At 43.6% G+C, this 19,020-nt stretch overlaps 1 protein-coding gene across 1 annotated transcript in view; it reads right to left on the minus strand.

Annotated features, from left to right (window-relative positions):
- Positions 1-19,020, minus strand: part of DCHS2 (dachsous cadherin-related 2) — a 1,150,696-nt gene that overhangs the window by 299,272 nt on the left and 832,404 nt on the right. The window contains exon 13 of the mRNA XM_085641695.1: positions 2,831-3,070. Within this exon, the coding sequence (XP_085497821.1) occupies positions 2,831-3,070 (240 nt within the window). The remainder of the gene's footprint in view (positions 1-2,830; positions 3,071-19,020) is intronic.

The raw sequence follows: 19,020 nt of genomic DNA on the forward strand, positions 1-19,020 counted from the left end.
TGCCCAAAGGAAAATTGATAAGATGTAGAACTGAAGATCAAATGTTCATAGACCGACTTGATTGACGGATATTAGAAGGCCTAATTGCTGCTGCTCAGATGGCCCCTGATGTCATGTGTGACGTTTTCACAATGTGGACACTAGGGGCTATTGTCTAACTGTAACTGACAAGTGAAAGAGAGACGCACATAGAGGAATAAAGCATCCAGTGTCCTACCTGATGAAGGTTTGGTGATGGGTTGGAAACAAAGCATGCCACACACAGATTTCTGTCCTGGAGGTTAATACATGACCTAATGGAAATATTCTTGGGCTGCTGTTACAATGGATACGTTTAGAAAGGGGCTTAATTGTTATCTGTCGTAACAGGGTTGCCTGAAAAAAGGCAGCCCAAATAGCCAGTGTGGGTGCATTGTGAGTCGGACAGTCTCCTTGAGGGTGTGAGCCATGGATGGGATCCAGATATGCCTCCAGGAATAGCTGGTGTCTTCTGAATCTTGGAGAACTACTCCTTCACCTACTTCCTTTCATCTGCCATTTATTCCTAAAGTCTTCACGCTCCAGCCTTTTCCCACAATGCATTGACAGAGTCAGTGACTTACTGACATAAGGGTGCATTCTGTGCTCTATCGAGAGTGAACTGAGGCAGCCAAAGAAGTTTTTGTAGTGTTTTACAAGTAATTTAACTACACGGGCTGCCTACTCCACAGTAAAACCATGCTTCCTCTTAAGAGTAGTCTGCAACCCGGAGGCTAGGTGTGCTTTTTGTTGAACGCAGGGTCACATAATCTAGGAGGAAAAAGGCAGATCCTAGGGTGTGGCCTGAATTTATGTGTTGTGAAGTGAAAGGGTTCCAGGTGTGTGTGATGTGGGATATGTGTATATGTGCCTATTTCCTTCCATTTTGAGGTCACCATGTCCATAGAGATGGTTCCACCCTGCATACTGATATGTCAGTAAAGGAGGTGCAATACAAACTACAGTTGTAAAGTTACTACTAGTAACTTTATGGCTATGAATACTGTTATTGGAGGATCCATCCCATCATAGAAACACTACACCTAAGTGTAAATTTACACTCGGAAATGGTGAATAGTAAAAGTGTAGCGTTACAGCGAGTTATGTTAGTCAATATACATGATTAATTCTGCGTCTATATTTTTGGTCAATAGCCCCCATGTCTTAAATTGGCACTGGCGTGCAGTGCTCACTTTATATGATATGGCCCTTTGTCCTAAATTAGCAGTGCTGGTTCATGCTTTATGTGCAAATGCCCACTGTATTTTCCAATATAAAATACCAAATAGTTTTTCGAAGAAGAACAATGAAGTTCATTTTATGTAGGGCATGATTTTCCATACACTGTAAAATAAACATCGGCTTCTTTTTCATAGGCAATCTGCCCCTGCCTGATCGAGGGGCCTTATTTGGTTCTATGAGCTGGTAAATAAATACGTTTTTTTAGCGAAACTTAAGTTTTACATTTGCTAAACAATTTGATGAGTCACTTAAAACAAAATGTTCTTTCATCCTATTAGTACTGAGTTCCTATATGTGGTTTTAAAGATAAATAGAAAATGAAAACAAATCCTTTTTAGTCACGGTACAATACATTCATGTGTCTGAAAGTGAACAAACTTGTCGTACGACATCATTTCATGTGAACTCTTTGGTTCCAGTGCCACTCTGTGGTCATAGTCAGGTAGTACAATATTTCCTACTACAATGGAAAAAAACATGCGTAGTCATTTACTATGTCGAAAGTTATGTGTGATTTGAAGTAAGTTATTTATATCCTATCAGTTCGAGCTTAAGCTGAACACATAGGCATTCTTAAACCCAACTAGAGCAGGGCAGGCTGTCAACAATAAGGCCTGTCACTGCCCATAACGCTGATTCACCAACTTGCCAGATGTTTCGGAAGTGACATCGTGCATCGTTTGAACAATGACATCAGATGATTGCCAATTGTCCCAGCCAAAGTCCCTTTATATCATCCTGTTTGATCCTGGGAGTCTTATTTAGGAGCAACGAGAGGAAACCAGAGAAAGATCAAAGGGCCATGGTTACTTTCAGGTAGTGCCATGACCATTCAGACCAGATGTAGGTAGGGCAGTGCCAAGGGCAAGTCATTGATTTGAGAAATCATACACATAATCTTGAGGTCCTTTATTTACCACCGCTACAGCATTACTGGTGAAAATTGAACAGCACAGACAGGGACCTCTTAAGGATTTCAGGGGCCCTGGGACAAACGTATTTTGGGGACCCTGTTCGGAACAGTTTTTAATTTATGATCCAATTTCAGCACGTTCATGCTCTCTTTGTCTAGGTTACTGTCAGTGAACAGGACACTGCTCCACATTCTAAATGTGTTTACATCTATTATTCATGGATAGCATGTGTTTTCAATATTGTAACACAGCAGCAGTTCACTAATATATATTCTCTGTGACAGCCTTGAGAGGCCCTGTTGTGATCTAAAATAACTTTTTTATGGATGTTACATGAAACAAATACAACATTGTCTGTATTAGGCTCTCACACATCACCCACATTAAAAATGAATTAAAGGAACATGGTATATAAAACAATATGTTTAATAATTACTCAAGGTCACCAGGGCAAAACTTTCTGCAGAACAGAGCTGGCTCTATCAGGGGGCCCTCTGAAAAGCTGGGGCCCTGGGCCAAGCCCACGTTGCCCATGCCTTAAATCGTCTCTTAGCACAGAAGCAACTCCCTAAAGAAAATCTATCGTTTCGGCTAAAATCATATTGTTAGGGATAAACAAACATTTTAATACAATGTAAGCCTATTGAAATAAATACCTGAATCTGCGTCCACGGCTTCAACTTTAATTATAAACTCGCCTGGATCTCTGTTTTCTGAAACCGAGGCTACATATAGTTGCTGCTTAAATGACGGTGTGAAGTCATTAACGTCAATAACGGTGATGGTAAATGACTGAGTTGAGGAGAGTGAGGGAACGCCGTTATCTGATGCCACAACAGTCAAACTGTAATACTTCTCGACTTCGTGGTCCAACCTAGAGGACAGAGTCAGCAATCCTAAAGGGACACAAAAAAGCAAATTCTCAGTAAACTTTCCTTTAGTCACAGTTTGATTTTTGGGAGGTTGAAGTGTCACTTTCAAATCATGGAGTCATGTGCATTTTCGCATCTAGGGGGAGATTTACCAAATCTCCACGCAACGCAGCAGCACAGCCTCCCGCTAGGTTGTGCTGTGTTGCGCCCATAGGGAAGGAGCAGGAGAGTGCCATATTTTCAAAGATATGGCTCTCTCTCCTCCCCTTTCCCTTGCGCCGGCGCTGATTACAGCTGCAGTGCTCCACACAGCACCTTAGCGTCATAGCGCCAGGGTGTGTGTGTGAGTTTAGCATAGGTTTTGTACAGAAAGGATACCCTTCCTGTACAAAAGTACTATGCCTAGACACGAGGGAAAGCTTTTCCCACTTTGTATGCGTGCTGCACAGTACAGAATGCATGCAAAGTCCGAAAAGGATGGATAAATGAAATCATTTCTCCTTGCTTGCGCTAGTTTAAAAGGGTGCAGTTTTCTCACGCTAAACCTAATCTACTGTATTTAGTAAGTTTAGCTTAGCGTGAGAAACCTTGGGTGGTTGCATGGGAAAGTCCATTCACCACCCTTGGCATGCCCCCATGGAGCATAGTAATGCATTACTTTTACGTATTCCAGCGCTAAACAAGTTTGGCGCTGGAAAGTAAATTAGGAAAAAAAGATTTTGCGCCCTTTTGCGTCACTTTTGTGATGCAACCACGGCGCAAAATCTTAGTAAATCTCCCCCAGAAAATGTAGTGACTTTGTCACCACAGAAAAAATAGCGTCCCTTCTATAAACACATTTTTGTACAACCCCCGTAAATGATACTAACCCTTGCATTATACAGCAGTCATTTAATGTGATTCCCTGGGGGAATCGACTTGTAAAATGTTTTGGAAGCACAACTTTACAGGCTTGGGGGTGTTCACTGTAATACACCCTTTTCTGACCCTAACTCTTATTTTAGGAGTGAAGAAAATCGACTGTGATGACGTATATGCAATTTTCAATCATAAAGTTCCACAAATCATGAATGTCAAAATTGTGATGCAGAAGTGTCCATTGTAAATGCATTTTGTGGAACAGCTACTTAGGTGATCACAAACATTTGTGAGTTAGGTCTTCAGTAACCCTAAACTATTGATTAGTTTAATGAATCCTTAATAATAATAAAAAATAAATAAATAGCTACATTGTCAACTGCCTACGTGCCTTGGTTATTCATTTACAACGTCAACCCTCCTCCTGCGTATTGTAGAGTAGAGGGCTCTAGGCCCATATCCTTACAAATAAGGACCGCACACACAGTGGTATGGTACTGGATAACTGGCCCTGGGCACATGCGCCTGGCCTCTTTTATTAGCAGGGTCACCTGCTGGGTGGGTGTATAGTGTACTGCATCACACACTTGAACACATGAATGTGTCCTGAAGGAAACTACATTCCTACCAAACTTTATTGGAAAAGAACCAAACAAAAGCCAAACCAATGGGACAAACAACTAAAACACAGCACCACTGTGTCTCTTCAGACCATCTGCCGGGCAGTGCTGGATCTCTGGACTGCATGGCCTGGAGATTTCAGTCCACCTCGTCTGTGTTGTTTGGACTGATCTGGTCTCACGGTGTTGAAGACTATTTACACAGTTCAATGTGGGTGCATCTGAAGTGGTGGTACAGTCCACTTGGAGATCTTCTTGAAGGCTGTCAGTCTTTGGCGGACAGCAAACCGGCAAAGACTGAGGATGACATTGATGAGATGAGAGTCTACCTCGAAGGCGATGATTTTTACAGTCTTCCCTCTTGTTCTAGGAGTTCCCACTAACAGGAGCCTCATTGAGGCCCTTTCTGTCAGGCTGTCACAGGACTGTGTGGACTGTGCATGGCCCCTCATAGGCCACATGAAGGCGTAGCAGAGGAACTGCCAATATTTCCACAAACAAGTCTCTTTGGCAGTTGCAAAAGGTGGTGTCTGTGTGCTCTGGTCATCAGGACCAGTGGCGGCTAGTATTTGAAGGTGATGGAGAGCCAGGTTGTGGGGGGCAGAGGGGAAGGAGGGAATGAAAAGAAAAAAATAGACACTTACCTGTCTGCCACTGTCACCTGTCGTCGCCGCCACCTCCTCTCGGTCCTCTTCCCCACTTCCAGGGCAGAAAGCAGGATGTACCCAGCTCCCAGCCTCCGGATAGCCAATCACAATGCTGCAATTCAGCATTGTGATTGGTCTGAGTGCCGTGGATTGGCTCTCAGCCAGAGAATGGGAGGCTGGGCATGTTCTCCATGCAGGCTGTAAGAGCGGGGGACGTGTTGGAGCAGCCTCAACTTCTAGACCTGGTTTCCTATCTTGTGGGCTGGGCACTGTGTTCTGTTACCGACACCAACTTCACGCTCCAGGACATTTCTCCCCTAGAGATAGATGGCGGCAGGCTGGGACAGTGGGCATCTGCAACAACAGGTAGCGGTGAAACGCTTTAGGGTTCCTGTTATGTAGGAGCTGGTCTGGCATGCTGGGTGCCATCTGCTTTGTTGAGGAGGGCGATCCTTTCTTTGTTTTGTACTGGAGCGGGCATCATGCAGGGGACATGGCAGTGTGTGGGCCCGTCAGACTTCTCTGGCGTGCTTGCTTCACCAGCGTCCTGCTGACAGCGCTATACAGGCTTATTTGTGCTTCTCACCAGTTTGCTCAGTGTAGCAGTAGGTGGATGGCAGCTGGGCATCCAACTGTAGGAGACGAACGGTCTCTTCTCTTCCACCGCAGGGCCGGGTAGGACGGTGGACGGCTGCAGGGTACAATCAGCAGAAGCTGTTGGGTTCACACTCAAGGGCCTTCTTTCCCGGTCATGACACGTGAGCTGGCACATTGGCAGCAGGTGCTGGGTGGAATGCGCATGCGCGGGCTCCCACGCCTCCGCAGTTCTCAGAAGAAGACGCGCTGGAAGAGGTTTGAAGCCCGGGGACGCCGCCGATCAGGTAAGGTTATTTAAACATTTATTTCTTTATGTATTTAATTCTGCGGGCGGACAACTTCCGTTAGGCCCCAAGTGGGCGGAGATTTGCCCTGTTTCTCTGCCTATTATCGCGGAAGGCGGAAGGGCAAATCTCCGCACATTCCGTGGGCGGAACGGAGTTGTCCGCCCATCCTTACATAGCACACAGAAATGCCAACTTCTAAAAGTGGCATTTCTAAAATAGTTATAATAAATCTGTGCACACCATTAAGCAGCATTTATTATCACTATTCCAAATATACCAAACTTGACCACGCTGCGCCTCTCATATCAGGAATTACCACTGAAACACTTATCAGGGAATAACCAATGCATTCCTATTGGAGGGCAGCCCCCACAGTAGTGAGAAACCAAAATGGCTGTTTGTCACTACTAGGACATGTCACGCACTTAAGGTACATGTCCTATTTTTTACCTACAATGCACCCTGCCCATAGGGCTAGCTAGTGCCTACTTTAGGGGTGACTGACATGCAGTAAAAAGGGGGAGTCACAGACATGTCACACACTTTAGGGGCCACGTCACAGGCAGTAACACTGCACACACGGGCCCTGCAATGGCAGAGGCCTGAGATAGGTTTGAAAGGCTACTTTGGTGGGTGGCACAATCAGCACTGCAAGCCCACCAGTTGCATTTAATTCACTAGCCCTGGGTGTATGAGATACCACTTTACAAGGGACTGACAGGTAAATTAAATAGGCCAAACAGGTGTAGACCAATCTTACCATATTTATCACAGAGAGCACACGCACTTTACACCGGACCGCAGTGTTAAAGTGCCCAGCGTCCTAAAACCACCAACACCATGTCAGAAAAAGGCTGGGAAAAAGGCAAAAAGTTTAGGGATAACCCTGCAAAAAGCGCAGAGTCCCACAAGAGTGTTTGGATAAATATTTACGGGCGGGCTCGGCCGCGGGTTTCCACACCACCGCAGAACGCCATGGAAGCCAACAAGACGGAGCTATGGGAAGAAAGGATATATATATACATATATATATAATCACAACCCCCTTCACCCTTGAAGGAGCGGCGCACTCACAAGCATATATATTACCTACTGGCGGTCACCAGTAGGTAGTTATAGTTAGGACCTTGTTTCTATTCAAAAAGCATTTTTTGTTTTCGCAATAACTTTGATGCCGGTTGAAGAATCTTCACGAAATTTTCAAAACTTATGGCCCTTTACAGTCAGCTCCTACCTTGAAAGTTTTGGGGTGATTTGCCAAGCGGGGGCTGAGAAAAAAGGGAGGTCCCAAAACGCATTTTCTCCATGTTATTTCCCATAGGAAACTTTAGACATGCCTACAGCCCGAACTGCTGAACGGAATTACGCCACATTTTGCAAAAAGGTAGCCCTTGGTTCAGAAAGAGACCTTTATTTTAAATGGTGTAAATCCGTTCAGTAGTTCCTGAGAAATAAAAAAAAATAGAGGTAAAAAAATCAATTTCCCATAGGAAACTTTAGACACAATTATAGCCAAAACTGCTGAACGGAATTACACCAAATTTGGCAAAAAGGTAGCCCTTGGTAAACAAAGAGACCTTTTTTTTTAAATGGTGTAAATCCATTCAGTAGTTGCTGAAAAAATCAAAATATCAAAGTTTCGATATGTATGGCTGCGGTGGATCCGCGCGCCCTGCCAATCACGAGCTGCATTCTAATTGGCTGTCAACACATCAAACCAGGAAGTGTTGGCAGTCATCTTGTGCCTAAGTAGAACCGAGGCACAAGAAAGATAAAAACAAAGGCGCAAAACAAGAAAAGGGGGCAGGGTAGAAACACCCTGACCCCTAGGCCCACTCAGGGTGTCCCACAAGGAACCCAGGGCCAAAAAGAGCATTTAAAAAAAACAAATCGGCCGAATTCGTGCTGGGTGTGCGAATCCAGCCGGGAAAATAAAAAAACGAAGAACGGGAGCCAGTAAGCGCCACAGAGCTGCATTGCAGAGTGGTGTAAAAAGGGGCATGGCCTGGGCCAGCTCTCTGCAACGCAGCGCAGTGGCACTTACTGGAGGTACCTGGTGGGCTAGTTGGCCCCCGGGGACCCTCAGGATTGAAGAGGAATTAATTCCCCAACCTAAAACGCGCCACAGGACGTGTTTGCACACATGTCACCTCAGGCCCCGCCCCCTCCCTTCTCCACTGTTCAAACGCGCCCCCTGGCGCGTTGTAAGTTGGGGAATTAATTCCCCTTGAATACTGAGAGTCCCTGGGGGACAACTAGCCCATCAGGTACCTCCAGTATGCACCAGGGAGCTGCGTTGCATAGTGGTGTTCAGAGGCCACACCCCTTTTTACACCTCTCTGCAACGCAGTTATGTGGCGCTTACTGGAGGTACCTTGTGGGATAGTTGGACCCCAGGGACCCTCAGGATTCAAGGGGACTTAATCTCCCAACTTACAATGCCCCGGGGGTCACGTTTGCAGAGTGGTGAAGGGAGAGGGTGGGCCTGATGTGACAAGTGAGTATACGCGCCCTGTGCACGTTTTAAGTTGGGGGATTAATTCCTCTTCAATTCTGAGGGTCCCTGGGGGCCAACAACCCCACCAGGTACTTCTAGTAACCGCCACTGCGCTGCATTGCAGAGAGGTGGGCCAGGCCATGCCCCTTTTTACACCTCTCTGCGACGCAGCTCTGAGGTGCATACTGGAGGAACCTGGTTGGCTAGTTGGACCCCAGGGACTGTCAGGATTCAAGGGGACTTAATCTCCCAACTTAAAGTGGCCACAGGGCGTGTTTGCACACATATCACCTCAGGCCCCCCCCTCCCTTTACCACTGTGCAAACGAGCCCCGTAGCGCATTTTAAGAGGTAGTTTTAATCTCCCTGCCCTATTATGTACTAGGGTCTTACAGAGGAGGTCATGCTAATCACAGGGGTACCCCAATGCATAGTGTTCCCTAGTGTATCTAGGTGTGTTCACTGTATTCTAAGTGTCTTTTAGCATAGCACTGGCTCTAGATCTGGTTAGTCAGAGTCAGTTACTACCAGTACCCATCTGAAAAAGTTATGGGCACAGGATGATTTTGGAACACAGCCTCTTTCTGCTCCTATGTTGGTTCTCTCTGCACATGTCTTGCTTCTTCCTGCACTTTTCTCCGTCTTTGTGGACTTCTGTTGCTTCTTTCTGCATTTCTTTTGCTTCTTTCTGTGCGTTTTTTTCTTCTTTCTTCACATGTCCTACCTCTGTAGGCATAGATAGAAACTAGCATTTGAAAAACCTCTGAAATTCATTGAAAATAATCATAGGTTTCAGGCAAGTTATAGTTAGAAATTAGCATTTAAAAAACCTTTGAAATTCCCTGAAAAAACCATAGGTTTCAGGCATGTTTAGTTAGAAATTAGCATTTAAAAAACCTTAGAAATTCACTGAAAAAAACATGTTTTAGAGAAAGTTACGAAACCCGTGAAATTCCCCCGTTATAGTTAGTTCAGCTACCTATAACTCGCGCCCCTGTAATGCACTGCTGATGACGTCACATATTACATCACTCATAACATGGTCAGTGACATCACTGATTACATCATCCATGTGATAATTTCATGCATCTTCTCACACCCTAATATAACTTTAGATACACCCACTCTAAATTACAGAATGCCATTCTTAAAACCATAGACACTCCAACACCAATAACTACATACCCACTCACTGATTCTTAGGTCTACACACACATCCACTCACTCACCCTAACTTATGGTCACTCAGTACAGGACTATCATAATCACTCATACACCTCTATAGACACTCACAAACCACCACTCATCCATAGAGGTACTCACACACCTAGTTAGTCATGCAAATAATTAATCACACTCCCATTTACTCACCTATACAGTTATACGCACACCAGCTCAATTACTCGTACAAATACTAGCACATTCTTAAGTTCTTATACAATCAATGATACAAGCACACATTCATCCATACAGCCACTCTCACAATCACACACTCTCACTTATAGCCATTTATGTACTCCATAACACATAAATACTGCTTTTCACATATAAGTAGTTACTCACACATGTACCACTGAGATATACATTCACTCACTAACACACCCATACACACACTCACCCACCCATACAGCCCATCACAGATGCACTCTTGAAACCATGCACCCAATGAATTATCCACTGACACATCTATGCACAGAGTCACACACACCCCACCCACATAAACACTCAGGCACCCATACAGATACTCAGACAACCAATCAATAACCCATATAGACACTCATGTAGCTATTCGCAAACCCATGCAGCCGCTTATACACCAACACACAGATGGATACAGACAGTCACACAGTTTAGTCACTAACCCATACATTCAGTAAGATACGTTTAATCACTCACTTATAGAGTCAGTCACACACCTACTAAATCATCCATTCAGATACTTATTCACCCACTCATTCTTCAATACGCCTTACCCTTTATATATTAAACATATTTAAACTTTACAGAAATGCACAGTCACTGGATGATGTCATCAGTGATGTCATCAGTGATGTCATTTGAGATGTCATCAGTGATGTCCTCAGTGATGTCACTGACCATGTCATGAGTGATGTAATATGTGACGTCATCAGCAGTCCATTGCAGGGGCGCGAGTTATAGTTAGCTGAACTAACTATAACGGGGGAATTATAACTTTCCCTAAAACCTAGGTTTTTCCCGTGAATATATATATATTCATTGGAAATTTTAGACAAGGCTACAGGTCGAACGGGTGAAAAGAATTTCCCCCAAATTTGGCAGGGAGAAGGGTCTTGGTCAAGAAAGCATGCTTTTGTTTATTTGGTGTAAATCTGTTCAGTAGTTTTTGAGAAATATCGAAATTTACAGATATCGATATTTGGGAATTCTGCCATTTGATTGGCTTAGGCGTGACGAGCACGAGCTTGCTGCTTATCGGTTGGGAGCGCTGCGAGCGGTTGCAACTAGGAAGTGTTGGCCGCCATTTTCTGATTCTGTCGAAGTGAGTAAGGGGAAAAAAGGGTGAAAAAAGTAGGAAAGAGAGCAGTAGGAGCACTGTAACCTTTGTGGCGGTGTGTTATAGAGGGGGTGCGAAGAAAACTACTCATAGCTACTGCTCTGAAAGTGCTGGGTACGGAAATTAAGTGAGGTATTGCGTAGAGTCTGATGCTGCTAAGGTGAGCTGGTGCGGGAGCCGGGGATGAAAGCGTGAGCCTAAACTGTGTCTTATGGTGTGAAGTCATGTGCCCAGGCTGCTGTAATATTTTATACGTAGTAGGAGGAAGTTTTGTTTGGAACACGGTAATTTGTATATGGTGCTTAGGTTTTGTTATACAGGGAGAGCGAAGCTAAATCAATACGGTATTTGTAAAGTGAAAACGACACAGAAAACGATAATTGATTGGAAGATAAGAAGCATTGGGTACTAAAAACTAGGGTGCATATTAAATGCGTGAAAAAGCATGTTTGTCATTGGTTAATAAAGAGCAGTCTAAACGTGGAGTACATACGATAGGATGAAATGTGAAAAGCTCAACCAGGCATGCTACTAGCATTTGGAAGGTACATTTGTAACTTAAAACAATGGTGAACTTTTAACCCGTAAGTGGTGTTAAATGTTCAAGAATATGCTGAAAAAGAAAAGGTTACATTTAAAAAAATCATGAACTTTTAACCTGCAGGTGTCGTAGAATGTTCGAGAAAGTGTGGTGATAAAATAGGTTCACCTTCTGACCTGTGTGTGGAGCGGAATATTAAGTAGCTTTTCAGATGCAAAATTCAAAAATAACCAATGGAGATAAGTTTTGGAATGTCAATGAAGGAATGAAGTATTGTGATTTGTTGTTTACATGTATTTATATGTGGAGCGACAGAGAAATTGTGCCATTACTGGTTTCATTCTTGATGAAAGCGGTGCATTACATGTACAGCGTGAGAAAGAAAGAATTGCATGTGTGTGTGACTTTTGAAATCTGTGTACCAACTGCAAAGGTGAGGTAGAAATGAAGAAGGTGTGTTATGTGTTCTGTAGTAGTGATTAAGTATTTGAGGTGATATTTTTAAGTTTGGAAGTATTTTTTATTTCAAAATAATATCCTGTTAGTAAAGTGTGGTGTTTCATATTGGTTATATAATATGCATAAAGTTTGACATGTTGTTATATAAGTATCTTTAGGAATTTTTCACAAAGAATGAATGTAGTTTGTCATCTTTAAAGGACTGTATGGTTTTGAAAATGAGGTACAGCATTAATTTGGGTTTGTTAATGTATTCAGGCAAGATAAACAACATGTCCCACGTTTGCAAATTATACTTTTTGTGGAAGTAGTGGGGAAGGGGGGGGGGGTAGGAGATGTATGTGTTATTAAGTTAAAAGCGATAAAACCAAACCCAGAAATGTTATGTGGACAGGTTGTGGTCTTATTTTTGACAGTGAGAGGTAGATTTGAATACAAGTCTAGGTAGGTTGTTGTACTGTGAGGCCGTCTACAGTGTTTGGAGATTACATGGAGATGAGATGGAGATAGTTAAAGTGATACATTCCTTTTATATGTTCGCATAGTTTGAATCAGTTGAATATAGGTTGAGATATAATATGAACATGGTTTCTGGTTTGCATTTGGGTATAGTTAATAGTTTTAGTAGTTTGTGACTAGTGAATAATAAAAAGGTAGATATACTAAAATATATGGCAGTAAATTTATTAATTATTGTCTGTTCTTATGAAATAGAAGTGGTTGGGGAGTGTTTCTTTAGAAGAGATGTTTTATAAATGTGTGAGAGATAAAAAAGAAATGAAAATGTTCGGTATATTTTCTGTATGACTTTCTTGACATTAGTAAAGTACATGTCATTACAAGTGATAGTAATTGTCAGGCTGTGTTCGTGTGCTGAATATACGTAGGTGTTTAAAGTGGTCCGGGTTTTACCGGTGCTCAGTTTCACTATCTCTTTTGAGACACTTGTAATTCTTTTCATTCAATTTAATGTCCTTAATATACATACAGTAAAGGGACGGTATATCAAATGTTTAGGAATTACATCTTTGTTTACTCTCCCCATCTTCTGCTATACACTCTACAGAGTGTTTAAACGACTTTATTAACATACAGATGTATAGCTAGTAAAGGTGGTGTAGTGCCACTGGGCCCATTTATAAACCGTGCTATGGAATGGTTTATGTTTTACCCGTCAATTTGCATGTTTGAATACTTTTGGATGATAAGCGTTACGGAAGACACCTTTAAAAATTAAGCCCGAGTATGGGTATAGTGGCGCTACTAGGAATGGTGGCAGTTTCTCTTTGATTTTGTACGGTTAAGCAATGACGGGGGTGGGGGAGGTGGGTATGTTGGTGATTAAAACACAGACTTTAGTAACGTGCAGATGTCTAGCTACTAAAGGTGATGTAGTACCACTGGGACCATTTATAAAGCGCCCTATGGCATGGTATATGTTTTACCCACAAATTTGCATGTTTTCACGACCCTAATCCTGAGTTGGTGAACAATAACTTCAACTCATGGATCTGTAACTCGCTAGACTCGCTCCTGCCCAAGGTACCAGCCCACAAAAAATTCAGGGAGAAATCGGCGCCCTGGTACACTCCCAGCCTTAGGAAAATCAAACAATCATGCAGACATCTAGAGAGAAGATGGAGACAAAACTACGAGGAGGATAGGAAATCCGAATACAAAGAAGCTTTAAAGTCCTATAAAGCTGAGATCAAATCTACCCAAATACACTTCTACGAGGACAAGATCAATGCCGCCGCTTCTGCCCCCAAAGAAATCTTCAGAACTGCCAAATCCCTCTCGGCCCTTCCCACAGAACCTCCCAAAATCGAGGACCCTTACCACCACTGTTACAAGCTGGCCGAATATTTCAATCAAAAAATCCAACTCATTCGTCAGTCTTTCTCCCCTTATGTGCCCGATCCTTCAGACTCCAGTTCTAGCACCAAATTGACGAAGTCCTTAGAGAACTTCACTCTGCTCGACGCAAAAGCTTTGGATACTCTCTTTACCAGGGTTACTTCTGGCTCTCCTACCGACCCTGCCCCCCCCAACAACTATCCCTGGTTCAGCACATGGTAGGCCCAGTAATCATGGACATACTTAACTCTTCCATCACCTCTGGTAGAGTTCCCCTGGAAATGCGCCCAGGTCAGAGCGCTTATAAAAAAACCTAATCTGGACCGCTCTAACCTGGCCAACTATCGGCCCATCTCCCTTCTTCCATGGCTGAGTAAATTGATTGAACACCATATCAATTCTACTCTAGTCAATTACCTCGAATCCAATAACCTACTTCACGTCTCCCAAACAGGCTTCCGTCCCCAGCTAGGCACTGAGACAGCGCTGCTTGCTGTTACGGAAGAAGCCAGGAAACTCCTAGATCAGGGCGGATCAGCAGCCATTATTCTACTTGACCTCAGTGCCGCCTTCGACACTGTCAACCATAACATTCTTCTTGATCGGCTGACTAACATGGGGATCGGAAAAACAGCACTTACCTGGTTTCAGTCCTTCTTAGAGGACCGCTTTTACCAGGTATTAGAGGAGACAGCCACGTCCAAGCAATGGCATCTTAACTGTGGGGTCCCACAGGGATCCTCACTAAGTCCCACCCTCTTTAATTCCTACATGGCCCCGCTAGCCGAGATAGTGCTTCCCTTTGGCATTAAAATAATCACCTACGCTGACGATACCCAACTGGTGGTGGCACTCAACCACCCTGAGGGTTCATCTGACGCCCTAGGCCTCTGTTTAGAGGCAGTCGCCCATTGGATGCACCACTCGCACCTCAAATTAAATGGGGAAAAATCTGAACTCATGTTCCTAGGAAAGTACCCTTCGCCTTCCTCTTCCTTCATCTGGCCACCTACCTTGGGACCTATGCTATCCCCAAAGCACCAAATTAAAAGTCTCGGCATCTGGCTTGATAATTCCCTCTGCTTTAATTATCAGACCACGAAGCTTTCGGCCATTTGCTTCGGACTTCTACGTCTGATCAGGAAAATGTTGCCCCTACTCCCCTTCCAAGCCAGGAGAATCATGGTCCAAGCCTTGATTTTATCCCGCCTAGATTACGGGAACGCACTCTACCTAGGCGCTCCTCAATCTACCTCAAACAAACTACAGGTGATTCAAAACTGTGCTGCGCGTCACCTAGCACAGATCCCCCGAAGACAGTCAGCTAAGCCTGCCTTGATATCCTTACACTGGCTGCCCATCCATGCCAGGATCCAGTTCAAAGCCATGTGCCTAGCACACAAAGCCTTCTGGAAACATGGTCCCCAAATCATGCAATCCTTGGTTGTGCCTTATCAACCGACCAGGACTCTCTGTTCCAGTGACACCTTCCTAACCGCGCCGCCAAAAGTCCGGAGAGCGAGATGGGGCGGACGGTCCTTCACTCTGAATGCTTCCAACCTCTGGAACACCCTCCCACTCACGCTCCGCGGCGAACCCAACATTTCACTCTTCCGCAAACATCTGAAGACCCACCTCTTTCTCTCAGCTTTTAAGTAACCATCTTCCTTTCTTTGCTCTCCGCTGTCCATAAGGAGGCCTCCGGGTAGCTACGCGCTATATAAATATAATTTCATTCATTCATTCATGTTTTAATACGTTTTGCTGATGAGTGTTTCGGGAGATATCTGTTGAAATTAAGCCTCTGTATGGCTATAGTGGCGCTTCCAGGTTTTCTGGGGCTCTTTGTTTTATTGCGTAAAGTTAAGCAAGGGCAGGTGTGGAGGTGGTGTAGTGGTACTGGGACTATTTATAAACCGCCCTATGGTATGGTGTATGTTTTACTTGGAAAATTGCAGGTTTCAATACCTTTTCCTGATGAGCGTTCCAGCAGACACCTGTTGAAATTAAGGGTATGTATGGCTATAGTGGCGCTAATGGGAGTGCTGGGGCTTGTTGTTTTGATTTCGTAAGGTTAAGCAAGGAAAGGGGGAAGGGGTGGGGGTGGTATGTTGCTGATTATAACACGGAAATTTGTAACGTGCATATGTGTAGCTAGTAAAGGTGATGTAGTGCCACTGGGTCAATTTATAAAGCGCTCTATGGCATGGTATATGTTTTATCCGAAAATTTGCATGTTTTAATACCTTTTGTTGCTGGGCGTTCTGGCAGAGACTTGTTCAAATTAAGTCCCTGTATTGCTGTAATGGCTCTACCAGGTTTGCTGGGGTCTTTCTTTGATTTCGTAATGTTAAGCAAGAATGGGGATGAGGGTGGTGTAGCGGCACTGGGCCCATTTATGAAGCGGATTATGGTATGGCATACGTTTTTCTCGCACATTTGCATGTTTTAATACCTTTTGGTGATGAGTGTTCCAGCAGACAGCTACGCAAATCACACAACATTTCTGTGTATAACAAATCTTCACTGTGGTAGAAGGCTGCCAGTGTTGATGGCAAATCATGAAACTTGGTGCCATTGTACATTTAAATGGAAGCTTGGACCATTTCTTTGTTACTATGGTGCAGTGAGGGCTTAAAGTGGGAAAAAAACTGGGGGTGCTCTAAAAGGGGTGGGGCAAACCTGTTAAAGGGGTGTGGGCTATCCAAGTAGGGGCGTGGTCTACATGAAGATAACTAGTATTGTGTGCTTAAGAAAATCCCCTCGAATTATCATACGTTCAGGAAACACGCACTTTAAAGGATTGCCTGCCTCCTACAAGGTGGCTCACGTAGCATGATGTCTCCACTTCTCAGTAGTGAGCTAAATGAGCATGCACACATCGATGTGCATGCTCTGACTGCAGAGACCGATAGAGACCCGTTTTGAGTTTTTCTGAAAATAACTGCCGGTGCTCAGAGCTGGCCCACTTAAAGCCCTGCATCCATTCATCCTAAGCACTGCGCCATCCAACCATCTTTCAATTCATTCAAACATTCCTACCTACATACATACATACATCTGTCCCTGCAGTTATTCTAAGTATCTATCAGCCCACTCGCCTATGGTAAGCACTGTGCCATCCATCCAGTTATACACCCATATATTCATACATACATCTTACCCAGAACCAATCCTACGCATCTATAAGCCCATCCGTGTATCCTAAGTACTGGTCCATGCATCCATTTATCCTTCCATTCATCCATATATCCATACATCCATCCATCTAGCTATCCATCCATCCATCTGGCCATCCATCCAGTCGCCCTTTATTCAACTATCCGTCCTTATTTTCGTGCACTCTCCGCCGCCGAACCTAAATACTGTGTGTTATACTCATCCACCTAGCCTGTTAAGGGGCCGAAAAGGCTGGCGATAATCATTAAGAGGCAGATGAAGTTTCTGATAAAGAACAAGAAAGCTTTGAGTTGCTCTTTGTGGACCAGAGTTCACCACCCTTCTCTGGTGCTGTTTTAAACAAAGGATGATGTAGGGAAAGAAATGTAAAGCAGCTTTTCAGTGTAAGACGTTCATTTAGAAAGATAACGGGGCATATTATCAAGAACGGCATTAAAATTTTTACCGCTTTAGCTGCAGGAAACTGCCGCTAAAGCGGCGATAATGGACTAGATAATATGCCCTTGTCAATTCCCATAGCCGGCCAGGTTGTGGTGTGAAGCTGGGCTTCTATGGGAATGCACAAGGGCATATTATCAAGCTCATTATCGACGCTTTAGAGGCAGTTTCCTGCCGCTAAAGCGGCGACAATTTTAACGCCGTTCTTGATAATATGCCCCTAAGTGAGCCAGGCAAAGTGTGTGTTTTCATAGCACTACAACAACACCCTGAGAAAGGTGAGAGCAGGGTTGTGTTGGAGTTGGCTTTGTGTGGTCGTCTCCAAAGGCGCAACCAGAGCGAAATTTCGGGGGAGGCTAGTTCTTTCAGCAATAGGCAGAGTGGGGCTCTAAAAAGGGGTGGAAAAAAACAGAGCATCATTTACAAGCAAATGAAGACCTGTGAAGTACTCGGGTACGGTTCTGCGTTGTGCGCCTGGTGGTCTCTCTGCTAATCACGCCACGATGATGTTGCTATTGCGCTGCAAAAAGAGAAGGAAAATCAGGAGAGAAAATAGCTCTCTTTAAAGGATTTCTTTTCTCCTACAACGAGACTCACCTGGCATGATGTCTCCACTTTTTAGTAGTGAGCAATGTGCATGGTCTCACTATCTCACTACAGTCCAATAAAACAAAAACAACAATGGACTACCTTTGCGAGGCCCAAAAATAGAGCCCCATAGAGATCCGTTTCGAGGCCCCCAAAAATAAACTGCCGGTGCTCAGACTCCCTCCCCTCCAATTAAAGCTTTGGGTGCAGTGTTATGTTTACGAAGTTGTAGATAAAATTATTAGGCTAATAATGGTAATTTTTCTGTGTGCCGTTTGGTTGATAATATCATCCTAAGTATATAGATTACAATTTTTAAAAATATTATCTATAAAGTTGTCTGCGGTGGGTTGCAGAGGGAGTGTGTGGGGTGGTGGGGAGTGGTGGAGAGGGGAAAAGTACGAGGTAGTGCAGTTACATGTAAATTGTAAAGGTGTATGTAAATAATTAAATAAATACTTGCTGTATGTTCTATGGCACTACCCGTCATCATATTGCTCCCCTGCCGTGCTCCATCATGTTGCAGCACTGCCTCTGGAAGCCGTCAGTAGAATTTATGTAATTGTATGTTATTATTGCAATATATTGAACTGATGTAAAAAAAAATTGAATCTATTTTTTTTTTCAGAAAATGATTTCGTTTGGATAAAAATTTGAAAATGCCTAGAAGAACTGAGAAAAAAAGACAAGAAAAGAAGCATTTATATTTGCAGAAAATAAAAGATTTTTAATTACAAAAAAATTAGAGCACTACACAAACAGTTTCTTCTGGTAAAAACACTAGACAATTTCTGAAAAAAATATTGCGAACATTTAATGAAAATAACATCACACAAAGGAAAAAGAAGAATTTTTCAAGTAAGGAGAAGG

The sequence above is a fragment of the Triturus cristatus genome, chromosome 2_2 (assembly GCF_964204655.1).
Source record: "Triturus cristatus chromosome 2_2, aTriCri1.1, whole genome shotgun sequence".
Taxonomy (NCBI): Eukaryota; Metazoa; Chordata; class Amphibia; order Caudata; family Salamandridae; genus Triturus; species Triturus cristatus.